Here is a 17,586-nt window from a genome sequence, read left to right on the forward strand (position 1 = left end):
CCTTTAGCGAAGTAAAAATATATCAAGAAGACCCAACCATTTTGCATTTTCCTTTCATTTCCCTCGACTTTGAAATAAACTTTGAACATCGTAATAAGAAACGGACAGCTTTTGATATGCGATTAATATTTTTTCAATTTAGTTAAAAAGTTTTCTTATTATATACAAATTACAAACTATATTTACATAATATTATACTAATATATGTATATGCTATATACATTTTTATTTAAAAGTGCACGACTAAAAAACTTATGTCTTATTCCGACAAGTAAAACTCTCTGTTAAACAGATAAAACATTGCCAGAAAATCAACGTCTTTCGCAATCATTTATGGCAGATTCATTGCAATTCACCGACCAAACAGGCCAAAGAAATTTGTGGGAGGAATGCGATGGAGACATGGTTGAAAATTCCTGCCGGATTTTCACTTATAACGGAAAGACTGCGGAATAATGCTATCTTCTGTTCAGCAGACCAGAGGTGTTCGTATAAACCTTATCGGAAGTTGTTCTCGTGTTTCCAAACCGACTTGTGCCTGGTGACGGCTGGTGAAACTTTGATGAACTGTTCTACAAAAACAGGAAGAGAAAGAATTCAACTTCACACATTCAAAAGAAGAATTAGCGTGAAATTAGCCTAAATATAAAAAACTATTACTTTCGTGTCCGATCTAACTGTAATTTGAAGTAATTAATAGTATTTTCCTCGCGCTAAATGCTTTAAATGTTTTGTCTAGTCAAACGAAAGTTTTTTTCGCACGGAGCGGTTCTCTTCCCACGATAAACGTTCTTTTCCCATGAAAAGTGTTCTTCTCCCGTGCGAAACGTTCTAATTGAATTTTTCCCACGTTTGCTACATTTATCATACATTTTTGCAACATATTTCGTTTGGAACGTTTTTGCGACATTTTAGAATGTTCTAAACTAAAATTGCTACTTTGCTCTATTCTAAAGAACAATTATTGTTTTTACAATAAAAAGGACGCGTTTTTTAATAATATAAGCTTAAGCGTGCATTTTTTTGCACGCACTGAATAAATCTATTTAGTACTGTACCTTATTTGTCTGAATGGTGGTATTTCTGGGACTTTTTACAATCTTCCCAGCAAATGCTTCTTGAACTAAAAAAGCACGCATCAAAGCATTTTAATATGTGAATGAGACGAACAAGATATTAATAAGATGTCTTCCAAATTCCACACCTTTTAAGCGCTCGTTGAGACGGTCTAGAGACTCTAATAGTCTTCTCTCTTCTAAGGATAAAGCGCTTGGTTCTGAAGATAAAAAGGTATTATGTTAGACTAACTCATTCCCATGATGTATGAAAGAGAGAGAGAGTAATCTAATTACGACGTGTACGCCTACCCTTTCTATAATTCATAATGATTGGTTGATGTACGCCTTGGTGGTTGGAGTTCTTTTGAGTATCGCCTTCGGTGTTGCGAGTTTTAATATCAGCGGATGCTTGCATGACTGCCTGAAACTCAGCGTAGGACAGCTGTGGTCGTACATCGGGCTTTGTAGTGTTTGATTTCACCGGCCCCCGGGAACTTGTCTGTGGCCCTCGGAGAGAATGCAAATACTGTGGATTAACCGGGGGGCGTCCGGCATGCGAATTCCGGGGAGCTATCCTCCTCTCTGACGTACTATTTCGATGCTGAAGTAAAGATCCTCTCTTCGGGGTCGTATAAACTGAACTCTCGGTAGACCCACGACGTTGTAAACTATCCAGTGACCCCTGCCTGCGGAAATACGTGCTACCTGTACCCCTTGAATATCTTGTCTCGCTGTCAGAGCCGTTTGGTTTCGCCGCCCAGGCATTACCGTCGATTAGATAATGGTTTCCAACAAGAGGCCCAGAATCCGATCTGGAGTACCGTACGTTCACCACGGAATCTGAAGCAGCTTTTTGGGGCTGCTCGTGTTTCAAACATGTTCGCACTGTCTCCCAGAGATGGTTTATTTCTTCATCCGTAGGAGTTTTATCAAGGTATCCCAGGCCTTCGCTGTTCAATCTTTGCTTCTTTTCAAAAGCATTTGGCGGGGGGTGAAGGCCTCTAGTATCTTCTGAGGGGACACCATACACCCGGCTACCACCTTGGTAGGGAGGTGACTGGTAATCAGTCTTGGAATTGGGACGAGCGCTAAGAACGCGACCTTTGTACGTGGATGGATGTTTATCGCCATTTGAATTAGCTGTTTCAAGATCTCTGTTTTGGGTTTCTCCAAAGTCGATATCGCCTGCCTTTCTTCGGTTAACGATCCCTGAGTCTGATCCACTTCTAGTGTGAAGTCGTTTGGAGTTTCCATTTATTTTCTTGCTTTCCCCTAGTTTCGATTTGGGGCTATTTGAAATCCTTCTATTACTAAGTCTCCGTTCGCAGCTTGCAACAGCTGCAGACCTAGGGATGTTTCTGTTCTCTAACACGGTGCCCTTCTCGGAAGCTTTTAGCCTACGACTGTTATCCGAGTTAGCACGATTGTGGCGATTCTCGGGAGTAGTCGATTTGTAAAAACCATTCATTTGAACAGTCGGTTTCAAACTGGAGCTGTTCGTCCCTGTCTTCGTTGGTTGTGATGGCGTCATGCTCAAACGTTCAATATTCTCTTGAACACTCTTGAGCAACTCCTCTGCAGAGCCGGTCCTCCTTGAACTAAAATTTTGTTGTCCGTTGTCTAGCGATGGCCTATAGGAATGCTGGCTTGTTAATCCAAGTGCATTTTGAACAGTTGAATTGCCGAGGTTTGTCCTAGCCTTCGTTTGGACAGCAGATGAGGTTTCACCTATAGTCTTGGTGGGCCTCTCCGTTCCTTGATATCCCTGGTTTAAGGAACTTTTAGGACCGTTTGAGTACGCAATTCCAGTATAATTTGGGATACCAACAGTTGTACTTGAAGATCTTGTGTTTTCCCTCGTCCCACGAGTGTCCAAAATGTTACCGGTGTTGTGTGTTGAAGTCCCCACATTGTCATTCACTCCGTTAACGTTTAACAGGGTTTGTCGTTCATGATAAGAAGAATTACTATCATATAGTGCTTTAGTCCTACCATTGTCAGATTCGACATGCTTTTTGCCTTGCTCTGGTACAGCATTGCGACTGTTTCTTGAAAATTCTGGCTCGTGATTGTATATGCCATAACCATCTCGTGAAAACGCCTCAGAGTTGCCATCAGAGTGAAATCGTTTTCCACCTGAATCAAACCGACCATCGACAGCAATCTGCTCTTTGTGTGGAATATTTCCAGCGGAATAAGATAAAGTATTTGTGTGAACATTACTCGGTGCTTGGACCTCGTTGCTGTCCGTTCGTAAAGCCTTGTATAGAAAATCTCTTTTGGTAATGGGTACGAGCGGTGTGTCGGGAGGTACGTCTGCCGGAGTGGAAGAAGCATGACCAGACGAAATGTCTCTATTGGCGGAAGGGTTTGTTTCGACTCTCGAGTCATTATGGCTGGCCCTCGAGTCACTATGCATTTCAAGGCTGTCTTTCAGCATCGATGCGTTTATCGACGAGAATGGCAAGGATGAGGCTGGCCGTCCGTTGGACTTGTGGACTCCATTGTGACTGTGCATGTTATAATTATCACCGTTTAGACCTTCCTTGTTACTCTGCTGTAGATTATGATCCATTTTACGGCTATAATCCTTCTCGTTACCGCTAATCTTTACAGCGTTGCCCGTTTGGGACTCTGTATGAGGGGCTCCGTTTACTTTCGGTGAATTTGGCAAAACGTGAAGCGCATTAGCTCTCGGTTCGGCCCTGGTAACAGTAGGCGTCGAATTGCTACCTCGTGGTTGCCGGGTATCTTCACCCGCAAACGGTTGCCGGGTATCTCCTCCACCCGATGGCACTCCCGCTGGTTGTCTACCGTTGCTTGAGTAGGTCATAACGCCGGTGGTACCAATATCCGATACGTTGACATGAGGGTAGTTTTGAGGGGACGTCATCGCCGTGTTTATTTTTGACTGCCTGGGTAAGAAATGATTCATTATGAGACTATCTTTCGAAGACTCTAAGCCTGTACCGTTCGCCTTCAGCTCAAGACCACTGTCCATATTGGAACTTGTATTATTATTGTCAGGAAACTCGAAATAAGATTTCTGCGCGTGCATAATCGACGAATCTACCATAGAATCTGCCATTTGTATTGGTTTGAGTGTCCCGACCAACCCATCGCTGAATACGACATTTTCGTTAAACGTTACACGGCTGTCGCGTTTCCTCTTGTTGCCCTTACGGATAATGCCCGCGATCGGGCTGCAGTCAGATGCGGGCATTGTTTCCTCGTCAGCCACCGCGTCGAGGCTATCGACACTGGACAGACTGCCTGACGGGGAATTATGCCTGATGGTAGCAGGCAGGACGCCGGCAGTGATATCCTTCGGCTCGTCTGTGAACGCCATTTTCGGCTCGATTCGGCCGACGACTTGACTGCGAAGTTTCTCCTGCTCACGTTGTTCAGCGGCTATATCTCTGGGCTCAATGACGTCAGGATTTTGATCACGTGCTTTGCTATCACCGCTGTCGAGTCTATCAATCACGTCAGCGCGATCTGCGTGAAGCAAAGCCATGACTTCTTCGACGGAAGGGTAGTATGGTTTCCCATTGATAACTTTCGGAACTTTAGCGGACACTGGACGAGTGTTGTCGTGTTTTACTGAAAAGAGATTGCAACGGTGTAATTACAGGGGGGAACCTGAACAAAACAACCTTTTTTAGTCTTCAAAGATAAAAACTGTTCTTCCTAAAGGTCCAGTAAGGATCATCTCTTATTGATCCAGTGTTACTACTGGAGGAAACCTGAACTAAAATAACTTTATTTATACTGGATAGCTCTATCGGTTCTAAACCGTTCTTCTTAGAGGTCCAGTTAGGATAATCTCTTATAAATCCAGTTAAACCATATTTTGAAACCACACTTATTTCGTGGTACAGTACCTGTTTTAGTTGGTGTCGAAGTGCGTTCTGAATGTTTCGATCTCTTTCTATTTCTTATAATGTTTGAACGTTGAAATTTTTCTGTAGCTTCTTGTATTTCCTTCTTTCGTTGTGCCAAGATTTCCCGTCGTTTTCTCTCCTCCTCTGCCTCATAATTTTTACGCCGATCTTCCAATGCCCTACGATCAAAAAGATAAGAAAACACGTATTTTATTATATGCTAGAAATAAAGGCCAGGATAGATGAAGTTATCAAATAAAGTTAGTTTAGTTTAGGTTTCCTTCTGTAGCAACACTGGATTAATAAGAGATGATCCTTACTGGACCTCTAAGAAGAACAGTTTAGAACTGATAGAGCTATCCAGTATAAATAAAGTAAGTTTAGTTTACGTTTCCTCCTGGATCAATAAGAGATGATCCTTACTGGACCTCTAGGAAGAACAGTTTGGAACTGATAGAGCTATCCAGTATAAATAAAGTTAGTTTAGTTTAGGTTTCGTTCTGTAGTAACACTGGATCAATAAGAGATGATCCTTACTGGACCTCTAGGAAGAACAGTTTAGAACTGATAGATCCTATCCGAAAGATACAGTAAGTATACTGTTGCTTAGTTTAAGGTTTCTTGCAGCTGAAATTTTCCTCTCACCTTCGTCTTCGGTTAGTGTCACGAGAAAGCTCCTTAGTCTTTTCCAACTTTATATTAAATTCCTGTCTCTCCTCATCTTTGAGATTGTCAACCTTCTCTTGGAATGCAGCTCGATATTTAGCGCTAGTAGAAAGTCAGGGAACTCACAACCAATGTTTTTACCTAAAGATATATTTCTTGTAGCAAATCCAAACTGTTGGATTTTAGCAATCAACAATAGATTATGCAAATGCCAATTTAAGATTATCACAATTTTTCAATGCAAAAGACAATAAAGAAATAATCACATATAATAGATTTAATTTCATAAAGATCTACAAGTAATCACTTAACTGATTAGACAGCACTCAGACTGCTGTTTCCATGGCAATGTAGCCACAAAATGCAAGACATATATGAATGTTCAATTAATTATTAAGATCCTCAAACCACGACTGGTTTATATAAAGTATGACTGCATAAATTATTCTGGTCAGGTGAAAAATGATTGGATAGACGTTATTCTAATCCCACATGAAATTACTGATTAACATGGTAGCAATATGGAAAACCACATGAAAAACTGATTAACATAGCAGAATATCTTTGCATTTTACCCTGTTTTTAGATTATGTAATAAACATACTTTTTTTCATGCTTTTAGGGTTTGAGCATATATTACATAATAAAATATCTCCTACAGGTTTTAAACAGAAATGCACCCAGTGTGGCCTAGCTATTACTCCCTTGTCTAATTACAAGCTCAAAAGGTCTCATTTGTCAAAGAGCGACATGGCTAGCCTGGAAATTTAGTCCAGCTATGCTGGTTTCAAGTTATTACAATTATTCGTTTTCTTTTTCTACCATGATTCTCTACAAGGTCAATGATCTCCAAATGATAAGCTATAGCAGGACTTAATCATCACATCCACTATACTACGGCAGCTTACAGCCCTAAGGGGTAAACATTTGCTAAAGTATGTCGTTAACTCAAAAAAAGCGGCAATGCACTTGGTAATCATACTATTTTACTTTATGCTTAATCTACCATCAAACAATTTTATTTGTCACAGAAAAGTAATAACCTGGATATTGTTGGATATTCACACCCTAATATAGTCCGATGGTAGACTAAACAACATTCTAGATTAGGCCACATCGGCAATTTTCGGGGCCCTATGATGTATATGAACCCATAATCAGACTTCCTGCGTATGCACATGGATAGATCAATCAACCTTAGATAAAAAAGATCGAATCTCTGAGCACATGATTTTGTACAGTTAAAATGTAAACAAGAGGAAGAATTTACAATGTATCTGATATAATTATAGTTTGATGCTATCTCACATAAGTATAGTTTGATCTGAAGATGGGACATGCTATCATGCATGCAAACCATGGGTATCCCCTGGATTAGGTTTTTTACTTGATGACCTTACTCTTAAGACAAATCTGTTGGTCATTTAGTTCTTAATAAGGGGCCATAACAAGCCGTGACTTCCCTTGGTTTAATAATTTTCAATAGTAACTATCAAGGTACCTAAATAGCTATATTTACTATATCAAATGTAATATGGGGACCGTCCTGAGAGCGAACTCGAAGATTTAGGCTCAATATTAATACACAGATGTATAAAACAAGCCTTTTGAAAGGAAATTACTATACTAAAGATTTCCTTCTTCGAACAATTCAGCATTAAAGTATTACACACCGTATCTAAAGACAGGACATACCGTATTTACTTTTCGTCTATACTAAAATCAAGCGCAAATAACATAGCAAAAAGGATACGAATAGGCGCCTTGTAAAAGCATAATATGTTTCTATCATCAAGCGTCCATTTCTCGTACATGTTCTCCCCAGAAATATAATTTTAAAGCTTCACGCCAAGTAAAACTCGAAGGTAACCAAACGTATGTTTTCATCTCTTGACAACAACCGTGTTCATACTAATTATGTTAATTTATGTAAACTGCTGATTTCGGGTCGGAACTTGCCGGATTATGTTCGGAATTTGACGTCAACAAAGCAATTTTGCAGAGTTAGCAGTATTTCGTACACTGATTTCGCTTTAAATAACTTGTTTTTGTTAGTTTTTTTTAAAACCAATTTCAGCATTGGAAAATTGGAGCATTTTAAAACACCAAGGCCATGAATTAAATTGAATTGTATTTTATCTAACGATTTCCATTTTTGTGCGCAGCAAATGCTAATTTATGACGTCATGAATTACATCGGATAGCCTCGAAGATGTAAAAAAAACAAAAATAAATGAAGCATTTTCTGTGGCTTTTTCCGAATTGAAAACAGCGCCGCATGTCTTCGCCTACAAAGCAAGTTAGCACAAGAAGACTCCCGCCATTACCGAATCAAAATAGTGGTGGGAAATTGATTCTTCGCTCGTCGAAAACGACATCGGATGTCGAAGAACGCGAAGCGCTTCTAGCGAATGTCGGCGTCTCCAGCTCAAGTGCACCTCGAAATTCCATGGAAAGCCAGGAAACCAAAGGTACGTTATGCTGTAGTTATTTTGTTACGGCAGATTAATTTTCAAACAGTTATTACAGACTGACAGTGCATCGAGGACTAGGAGAAGCACATTAAAAGACTAGGAGTGGTATTTAAAAGATTAGGAGAAGTAAATCGAGGATTAGGAGAAGTACATCAAATATTCGGAGTTGTAGATCATAGATTAGGAGTAATAATACATCAAGGATTATAACAAGTACATGAAGGGTTTGAAGTATCAGATCGAAGATTAGGAGAAGTTCATTGAGGATTAGGACAAGTACATCAACGATTAAGAAGAGTAGATCAATGATTAAGAGTAGTACATAAAGGATTAAGAAGAGTACATGAATGATTAAGAGTAGTACATCAACGATTAAGACTAGGGGATTAACACTGAGGATCAGGAGCAGTGGGTTAGATTAAAAATAGTTCATCAAAGTTTAGGATTGAGAGTGGTACATCGTTTCATTTCAGAGATGACAACGATTGAAGTTGTTGATTTTCTAAACAACAATCCGAAAGTACTCGAGAACTACGTGTTGGAATCCGTGAGCAGAGAGCAACTGGAGAAATTGCTGATACGAAAAATACACACACAGAAATCTGACACGAGAGAAAATAGCGAACGTATGTTCACAGATCATCTCAATCATCCAAGTATATTAATGTAAATTAATATAGCAAATATAAACCATACATTCACAAAATTCTAGATATCCAATCAATCTTTCGTTAAACACAACTTCAGATTATACTCTAGCTGACATACCTTCAGTAATTTTCATCGCATCCATGTTTAACTCCTGTAAGACTCTGTAAGATTTCTTGAAGTCGATGACTCACAGAGTTTGTTCGGTGTAAATACACGATAGTTTTGATCCTAGAGAATGAGAGAATTGTTAACTCTAGAATACAATCTACTTTTAGACTCTTTATCGTCCTTGTCCAGATGGAAGGTAAGATTACATTGCGTAGAGCTTATCGCAGTATACGGTTGTTTAAAAGCTGGCTAAATGCGAAATAATACGAGCAAAAAAATACACAAACTTGCAACAAAATGTGATTTCAAAGCATGTTAATTGTAATCTTGGCCAATGTTGTCCAAATATTGTCGCAACCCTTGCTTTAATATTTCTAATTAACATGCGTTGAAATCAGATTAGGTTGCATAGTTTTGCAACTTCTTCGCCCCAACCTAATCCTGGTTCAACTTTCTTTAGTTTTGCGTTCATTCGGACAAGCAAAAGACGCTTCAACATTTGACACAGGAAATTCATCGTCAGCCCCAAAAAGCTAAAGTCATGTACGAACTTGTAAAATGCATTGCAATAGGTCAGTGATAACATCGCATTGGACAGGGCTTATCATGAAAAATGTACAGAAAATTCGATGGTTTATCTAATCTATATTTTCTTCTTCATTTTCAGCGACTCATGCGAACAGATTTTCCCTTTATCTTGTTAGCAAAAACGAGAAGGTATTTAGAACGAATTATGGCTGGGTTTTTCGATCTAATGCTTTTCTTTTTAATGGACGAATCTTCTTAAACATTTCATTTGTAAAAAACAGGAAATTTATCTTTATACCGAAGACAGTGAGCAAAGGTAAAAGGTCTGATTCACTTCATATGAAGTTTGTGAAGTTTGGGGTTTCACACCACAAAACTGAGGATTTGTTTTGGAAGCGAATATAAGCCATTTATAGCATGATTTATCTAAACCACCACGTCTTCTAGGACAACTCAAGTCAACCAGCAAAAGATAACTGAGGGGACTACGGTGTGCGCGTATGTCGCCTCAACCATGACTGGTATTCTAGTTCGTGATATTCTGGGGGTATGTCAAGACTTGCATAGCGTTCTCTCATTTGACCGTCAGAGAGACACTGGAGTGTTCGCCTATATCTTTATATCATTATGTTATTGCAGGATGAAAGATTTCCAGATGGAATTGGTATTGAAGGTAGGCTATGGTATGGTGTGGTGTGGTGTGGTATTGTATGGTATGGTATGGTATGGCGAGCTTTGATATGGTATGATATTGTATAATTTGCGGTGTGCTTTGGAATTTTAGATAGCATGGCTCAATCAGTGATATGTCAGCCAATCATTCAATCTGATGGGAAGCTTGCAGGTATACAATGACTGACAGCTATCAAAATGAAGGAAAACGGAAGGAACTAAACTTATCTATATCTTGTTAAATATTTTAGGCATTGCGGAGCTGGTTCGTGTGATTGGAAATTCCCCTTTTGAACCTGAGGATGACGAGGTAATGATCGAGAGAAGTGTTGTACAAGATGACGGGTAACGATAGACCTAAGGAAATCCGTGTATGAACTTTGCACACATTTTCTTTCAGATTACAACAAGTTATTTGACATGGGGTGGAATAACGATTCATTACGCTCAGGTGTGGTAGAAGATAGTTAGTTTAACAAACCATTGAAGCACTTTTTCGATTCAAGACTAATTCTTATTCCCGTAATCTTTGCCCTTGCACAATGCTTAGATCTTCAAGGAGATGCAACGACAAAAGAATCTACACAATTTTCTTTTGGATGTGATAAAGTATGCAAAAATTTTCACATTTTATCTCAACTAGCAGCCGTGTTTTCCGTGGAAACATGAATTATTATATCAGTGCAATCGCCTTATCTTTTAAAGGTCTTTGTTTGATGAAATGGACACAGTTGATGGCGTTATTACGAATGTGATGGTATGTTTACAGTTTACTACGCTCAGAAATTCCGCATCAAATATAGTATAAAAAATTGCTTAAAATAGACAGAAACACTTCTCAAAGTTTCATCAACCTAGGGCCTTCGTCAAAAGTGTTTAATGCATGGAATTTTGAATGGTTTTTTCATTCTTCTGCTTGGTCAAAGGCAAATTTTTTCCCAGCTGAGAGCATAAATGAAACAACTGCGTCCAAATTGGACATTTAGCATCACTACCATAAGTAATACCCGACAATTTTTTGCTGGTAGTATGTGCCAGTCACTGGCCTGTATCTAGTATAGGTCAGTGGTGCCAGTTCACTGGTATTTGATTGCATCGAACCTACTTGCGAATGACTTAATAACGATTATCACGACAGACGTACGCAAAGCGTCTCGTGGATGCTGATAGATGTGCAATGTTCCTTACGGATGAAGTCACAGAGGAGCTCCACGCTGATCTCTTCGATGAAGGAAAACTGGATGAAAATGGGCGCGGTATATTCTCGAAGGGAAAGGAAATAAGGTACGAAAAAAAAAGCCAAAAAAGTTCCGCTTACAACATTGAACCAGAATACAGACGAATGCATCGCTGGTTTGAGGAAATAAACCATGAAATGCTCGACTTGTTTACTCTATGCTATAGATTCAGTAGTGATAAAGGGATTGCAGGTTACGTGGCCAGGTCTGGCAAACTATTGAACATCAAAGATGCTTACTCGGATCTTCGGTTCAACCGTGAGGTTGACGTGAAAACGGGATACACAACACATACGATACTTTGTGTACCAATGAAGTGTAAGGACAGGTGAGAGTGATGAATGAGAGATAGAGCCACTGCCATTGGCAATGCAAAATCAATCGTTTATTCCTAGTCCCTACTTTCTACTCCATTTGTCATATAAGTAGAAAAGAGATGGATACAGTACAGGAAGGTATTGGAAGGAATTGGAAAGGACGAAATACATTATCCAAGCCCTCATTGTTTGCAGTTACCTTTGTTATTCAAGAAGGAATAGGAAGGAATTGGGAAGAAAGGGATACATTCTCAAAAGCCTTCTTGTTTTTCAGTAACCTTTGTTACTCCTAATGTATTTTTTCATCGATTTGTCATCATCGTTTCAGAGTTGTCGGTGTGGTCCAACTGATCAACAAGCAAAAAGGAATATTTACATCAGCAGGTAAGGTCCAAATGAATGGAAATATATCTCAGCTTGTTTACTGACGGCGATAAACGTTTCATTCACCTCTAGATGAGCATGCCTTTACATTATTCGCTGGTTATTGTGGTCTTGCCATTCGGTACTCACAGGTGAGGCAAAGATCTTTGCAAAGAGTTCTGCGAAATTTACTATAAAAGAGTAGCGAAGATTGCTCACAGACATTAACAACCTCTGTGTGCAAGAGCAATAAATCTCTGCCTTCCTTTGTAACACGGATTCGACTATTTTTCTAGATTTTCAATCATCTTTTCGAAACTCAACAAAAACATCTGCTTGCCTTGGACGTGCTTTCGTTTCACTGCACCGCTTCAGAAAAGGATGTTCAAAAGTTTCGTAGCATTGAGGATCTTGATCCAATACCTGATGAACTATGGAGGTAAATACAAAGAAATTTCTCAGGTTGATTTCGTCCAATAATCACAGTGGATCAATAAGAGGTGATCTCTAGGAAGAACAGTTTAGAACTGATAGAGCTATCCAGTATAAATAAAGCTAGTTTAGTTTAGGTTTCTTCCTGTAGTAACACTGGATCAATAAGAGATGATCCTTACTGGATCTTTAGGAAGAACAGTTTAGAACTGATAGAACTATCCAGTATAAATAAAGTTAGTTTAGGTTTCCTCCTGTAGTAACACTGGATCAATAAGAGATGATCTGGAACTTTCTGGAACTTTTTCGGAAGAAGAGCTAAATGTAAAATATATTTCTTTTTTCAGTTTCAACTTAAGTTTCTATCAAGACAGTGACTATCTTCTTAAACTTGCAATTATAATGGCCGAACAGCTGTTACAAGATTGTGAAATCAGGTAATAAGTTTTGACGACTTTTGAATAAGCTTTGTATGTTTTCACAGTGTAAAATATACTCGGCTATAGATTAATCTCGTCTGAGGAAAGTGCAGTTTTTAGCAAGTATTACTGTTTGGATAATAATTTCAAATTTCTTCTAGCGTCGACACGGATACGCTGCATCGTTTTATGTTAACTGTAAGAAAGAACTACCGACCCGTGTCTTATCATGGGTGGCCTCATGGTTTCTCTGTTGCACATACTCTTTGGCTTGTTATTACTCAGTCTCCTGAAACGTTTACTATAACCGAGGTTCGTCGACTTTTATACTAAACATATGTACAAATTATCCTTCAAATAACCAGTATCGTCACCATCATTACAATTACCATAATCGTTATCACTTGGTCATCAACAACATCATTACATACAAACGCCATCATCTTTATTTATTCACTACACCATCACCACCACAACTATCCTTCACCATTACGATCACACACATAAAATCGAAATCATCACCACAGATTATATTCACTACACCATCACTATCCTTCACTATTACTATTACCATACATCATAGACATCACCACAACCACAACATTGTATTGTAATCACCACCCAATCACTACCACCACTGTTCTTCACCATTATTGTCACCGTACATCACACTACGATCACCATCACCACCATCATACTATAACCACCACTCCATCACCACCATCACTACCCCTCACCCTCACTACCATCACTACCCCTCACCATCACCACCATCACTACCCCTCACCATCACCACCATCACTACCCCCCACTATCACCACCATCACTACCCCTCATCACCACCACCACTAATAGTCTAATACTTCTTTTCTTCACCAGAAACTAGGTATGTTCTTTGGTGCTCTCTGTCATGATGTTGATCACCGTGGATATAATAATTCATTCCTACAGATGATCAAATCTCCAATTGGATTACTTTATCAAACATCCACAATGGAGAGACACCACTTAGAGCACACTTTATATCTACTTCAGGTTAGCATGATGGAACGATTAACCGTTTTTGAGTGAAAACAATATCCCAACTTGCTTTCAACATATATTATCTCTCTTTAGCAAGAAGAGCTGAATATCTTCAAGAACGTTGAAGAAAAGCAATATAACGAGGTATGTTGTATAGTTTTGGGGATAGCTGAGTCGATAAATATAAATATCAGAAAGTTTTTGCAAGTGGAAATTAAGCAGATTTCTATACTTTTATTGATAAATGGACTTTCAAAATAGATAAGATGTTTTCATAAACAAAAAACATTGCCAAAAGCCTCTTCAATTCCTTCTCTAGATCATCGCAGTGCTCAAGCAAACCATCATGGACACAGATATACAATTATTTATTCCCGTCCACATGCAGCTTCAGCAAATCGTTGAAGCAGGAGAGTTTGATTTTGGAAATGATAATCACAGGTAAGCCACGCATGACGTACACGATGACACGTGTTGGTCGTGTACATCTCAGCCTCGTTGTTATTAACAACTTGAGTTCCTTTCGATGTTCACTGTAGATCGTTGTTAAAACATGAATTAGTTACAGCGGCTGATCTGTGCGCCTGCGCGAAACCTTGGGCAATTCATCGACAGTCTGTGAAAAAAGTGTTCGAAGAGTTTTATGCTCAGGTTAGAAACGCTGTATTTTGAAGAGGAAGAATGTCTCCTTTCCTCGTAGAAATGTGGTGAGGTGATAAAAAATTGACAATATTATCTTTATTCCTTAAGGGAGATCTTGAGAAGAAAATGGGAAACACGCCTATTGCGATTATGGACAGAGAGAAGAAAAATGAAGTGCCAAAGTCGCAAGTGAGTGACTCCTGCAATATTATCATGATCATGACCACTATGATAACCAATCAACACTATACGCAATCATTGTTATTAACATATCCATATTCATCATCATTAAGGTCGCATTCTTTTCTGCAATGGGTATCAAATGTTATGGAATGCTGTATGAAATATTACCCTGCATAGAACCAATGCTGGACAACACCAGGTAACCACTTGGTCTTTACCATAGTATTACTTTAATCACTTGGTCTATACCATGGCATTACAGTAACCACTTGGTCTATACCATGGTATTACTGTAACCACTTTGTATATACCATGGTATTACTGTAATCACTTGGTCTATACAATGGTATTACTGTAACCACTTTGTCTATACCATGGTATTACTGTAACCACTTGGTCTGTACCATGGTATTACTGTAACCACTTTGTCTATACCATGGTATTACTGTAACCACTTGGTCTATACCATGGTATTACTGTAACCACTTGGTCTATACCATAGTAATATAACCACATGGTCTATACCATGGTATTACTCTAACCACTTTGTCTATACCATGGTAATAACCACATGGTAGTTACCACAATGGTGCAGCTTTATTCTCCACATAAAAAGCATTCACCTGCTGTTAATAACACCGCATTATGATTGCAGGGAGAACTTGGAAGAGTGGAAAAGATTGTCCGGACTGGGCGAGGAATACGAAACTAAAAACCTGACATTGAAAGGCTTTAAGAATATGATACACGGTCGTAGACTGTCTTCAGATGAATAATCAGAATCGTTGCTACAAACTAATACATGATTAGCCATGATATTGCGATGCTTTATTAAACAAGCCCTGTAACTAAGCTCATCTAATAAATAGCATATTTGTTGTATACTATTGTTTTAATCTTCATCGCCGATGCATTAATCAAGGTCGCAGCTTTTCATGCAGACCACCAGAAGTTGAGACCACCCGTAGTTAGAAATCGACAAAGTGTCGCCTTGACTTGCACTTGATCGTCCCTGAGCCAGGGGCACACATTAAGCCTGGTTTCCATTTAGTCGTAATTGTCGTGAACATGTCATTTTCGCCGATGAGAAATTGTCGGGATGTAAATTCGTTTTGATTCCTGTATTCAAATCGGTCATTGTTGACTTCACGCACACATAGAAATATTCTATCACATCAGCCACCTTGACATGTTCACGACACTCACGACTAAATGGAAACCAGGCATTAGGGGAGGAGTCGGAATGTTAGTTTTAAAGTCGGCTCACAAACCTGTATGAGACCAAGAAAGTCGGTCCCGGAACCCATTTAAGACGAAATTATAATAGTTTCTAGGCTTTGCGTGAAAAATAATGATAATTCTTTTAATTGTTCCTTCATGTTTTATATATCACCAAGCAATTATTTATAAATTATTTCGATTGGACAAAGTGGAGTAGAGGGACGTAGACAATTTAGGCCGTTTGAAAGTTCTGAAAGCAAACTTTGAGAACTCCGCAAAAAGGCCAGCAAAAATTGAAATTATGTTGCTCAAAATTTACATTTTTCATGCGCGTATTTATATCGAGCATGCAATATATCCCCCATGCAAACTTTGAAAATTAGCCCGCTGTTTTTAAAGCAAAATGATAAATTGTCTTTGAATTGTCGCAAACATGCATGAGAGGCTTGAACGCGTATATTATACGCCAATTTATAAGAGGACTTTTAATCAAGATTTCTGCTATAAATTATTGATGATAAATTTAATTTGTCTTGCGTTCCGTTCGACATGAATTTGTTCAACACCGTTGCCCATTACATTGTAAAAAAGGATAAAGATTGTTGTAGAAAACTCATAAAGATTGTTGTATAAATGAACGAGTAACTCACCAATGACGTGAAATTAGGTAAACAGGTACCCGTGTTTGGAAGAATATTACCCACTTTCGTTACCTTGGTGATATAGAAGAAATAACACATCGATATCAGATAATAAAGTGGAAAATATATCAGGGAAGATACCTTAAGTGAAGATTTTCGTTAAACGAGGTCTCCGATGTAAAATAAAGGACCAGTTGGGCGAATCATATACACTGCATTGAACTTTTGGAGGAATGAAAGGCATCTTCTTGACATAACATTTTCTCGGTAAACATGCATGTCAAAAGTAATCAGTATATATTACATAATTTGTATGTTAATTTAAGATTAAATTAGGTCTTAGTATGATGATTATACTCCAGCAATCTACTACTAGAATCCATAACAGTCCTGAATAAGTATCACAGGCTTACTATAGTTACTAAGAACCGTTCATGATTAATATTAGAATATCGATGCTATCCCTTGGATGAAAGCCTTAGGTAAATGTAGTCACCTCGGCGATGCTCGTCTTTACCGACAAAGTTAGTCAATGTTTTTATGCAACTCGCTTTAATGAGGGGTTCGTACTTCATTTGTATACAAATATTTTTTTCCTGAGTGTATTCACTTGTTATTCATAAATGCGGTAAACTGCAAACAAATAAGTTGTGTATAGATCGCAGTATTCAGTATAAAAGACCTTAATATAGCAAGGTCAGTTATATAATTGAGTAGAGAAAGTAGAGATGTTTTTCCACTAAATCTGTGCCTATAAAACGGTTTTGTTTTCAGAAAATCCGAGATTTATCTAAGCGTTGTTAGCTAATAGAGTGGGAGTTTGCAAACAGATCCTGTAAGCCTACGGCTAAGGTTATTGTGAATCTTAATGGCAAAGCTAACTCTTAAGAAATGTAAACAGTAGCTGAGTGACTCTCGTGACCTGTCAAACGAGAAAAATTCTGAGCGGGGTGAATTGTAGTTGGAAGATTTCTATCGGTGAATGATACTTTCTTATTTTCATTCGCAGGGTTTATATTGCCAGATATCCACGGAAGGGTAGACACAGCGATAACAGGGGAAGACA

The 17,586-nt window shown here is 38.6% G+C and overlaps 2 protein-coding genes across 2 annotated transcripts; one reads left to right on the forward strand and one right to left on the reverse strand.

The window, feature by feature from the left end:
* Positions 1-185: 185 nt before the first annotated feature.
* LOC114536849 lies at positions 186-7,598 on the reverse strand. The gene is made up of 7 exons (XM_028558190.1): positions 7,362-7,598; positions 5,588-5,710; positions 4,943-5,121; positions 1,368-4,661; positions 1,205-1,276; positions 1,059-1,123; positions 186-572 (listed from the first exon to the last, which is right to left on the reverse strand). The coding sequence occupies exons 1-7, from the start codon at positions 7,382-7,384 to the stop codon at positions 459-461; spliced, it is 3,870 nt and encodes a 1,289-aa protein (XP_028413991.1). The 5' UTR covers positions 7,385-7,598; the 3' UTR covers positions 186-458.
* Positions 7,599-7,886: 288 nt separating this feature from the next.
* LOC114533287 (cAMP and cAMP-inhibited cGMP 3',5'-cyclic phosphodiesterase 10A-like) lies at positions 7,887-15,434 on the forward strand. Its single transcript, XM_028554796.1, has 26 exons — positions 7,887-8,079; positions 9,009-9,037; positions 9,302-9,413; positions 9,509-9,558; positions 9,651-9,685; positions 9,817-9,916; positions 10,009-10,042; positions 10,154-10,213; positions 10,293-10,351; positions 10,442-10,492; positions 10,592-10,650; positions 10,747-10,798; positions 11,180-11,325; positions 11,446-11,607; positions 11,925-11,980; positions 12,053-12,111; positions 12,256-12,398; positions 12,739-12,828; positions 12,972-13,122; positions 13,690-13,845; positions 13,927-13,977; positions 14,153-14,274; positions 14,373-14,484; positions 14,584-14,664; positions 14,769-14,857; positions 15,314-15,434. The coding sequence occupies exons 1-26, from the start codon at positions 7,887-7,889 to the stop codon at positions 15,432-15,434; spliced, it is 2,373 nt and encodes a 790-aa protein (XP_028410597.1).
* Positions 15,435-17,586: the final 2,152 nt, after the last annotated feature.

The sequence above is a fragment of the Dendronephthya gigantea genome, unplaced genomic scaffold (assembly GCF_004324835.1).
Source record: "Dendronephthya gigantea isolate DGI-Jeju-01 unplaced genomic scaffold, DenGig_1.0 000002F, whole genome shotgun sequence".
Lineage (NCBI taxonomy): Eukaryota > Metazoa > Cnidaria > Anthozoa > Malacalcyonacea > Nephtheidae > Dendronephthya > Dendronephthya gigantea.

Coding starts and splice junctions, on each gene's coding strand:
- LOC114533287 (XM_028554796.1), top strand. CDS start 7,887: ATGTCTTCGCCTACAAAGCAAGTTAGCACAAGAAGACTCCCGCCATTA. Junction 9,414..9,508: donor TGTAAAATGCATTGCAATAG/GTCAGTGATAAC, acceptor CTTCATTTTCAG/CGACTCATGCGAACAGATTT. Junction 9,686..9,816: donor ACCGAAGACAGTGAGCAAAG/GTAAAAGGTCTG, acceptor CACGTCTTCTAG/GACAACTCAAGTCAACCAGC.
- LOC114536849 (XM_028558190.1), bottom strand. CDS start 7,384: ATGCTTTTACAAGGCGCCTATTC. Junction 5,122..5,587: donor GACACTAACCGAAGACGAAG/GTGAGAGGAAAA, acceptor TTTTGATCGTAG/GGCATTGGAAGATCGGCGTA. Junction 1,124..1,204: donor TCTCAACGAGCGCTTAAAAG/GTGTGGAATTTG, acceptor GTGCTTTTTTAG/TTCAAGAAGCATTTGCTGGG.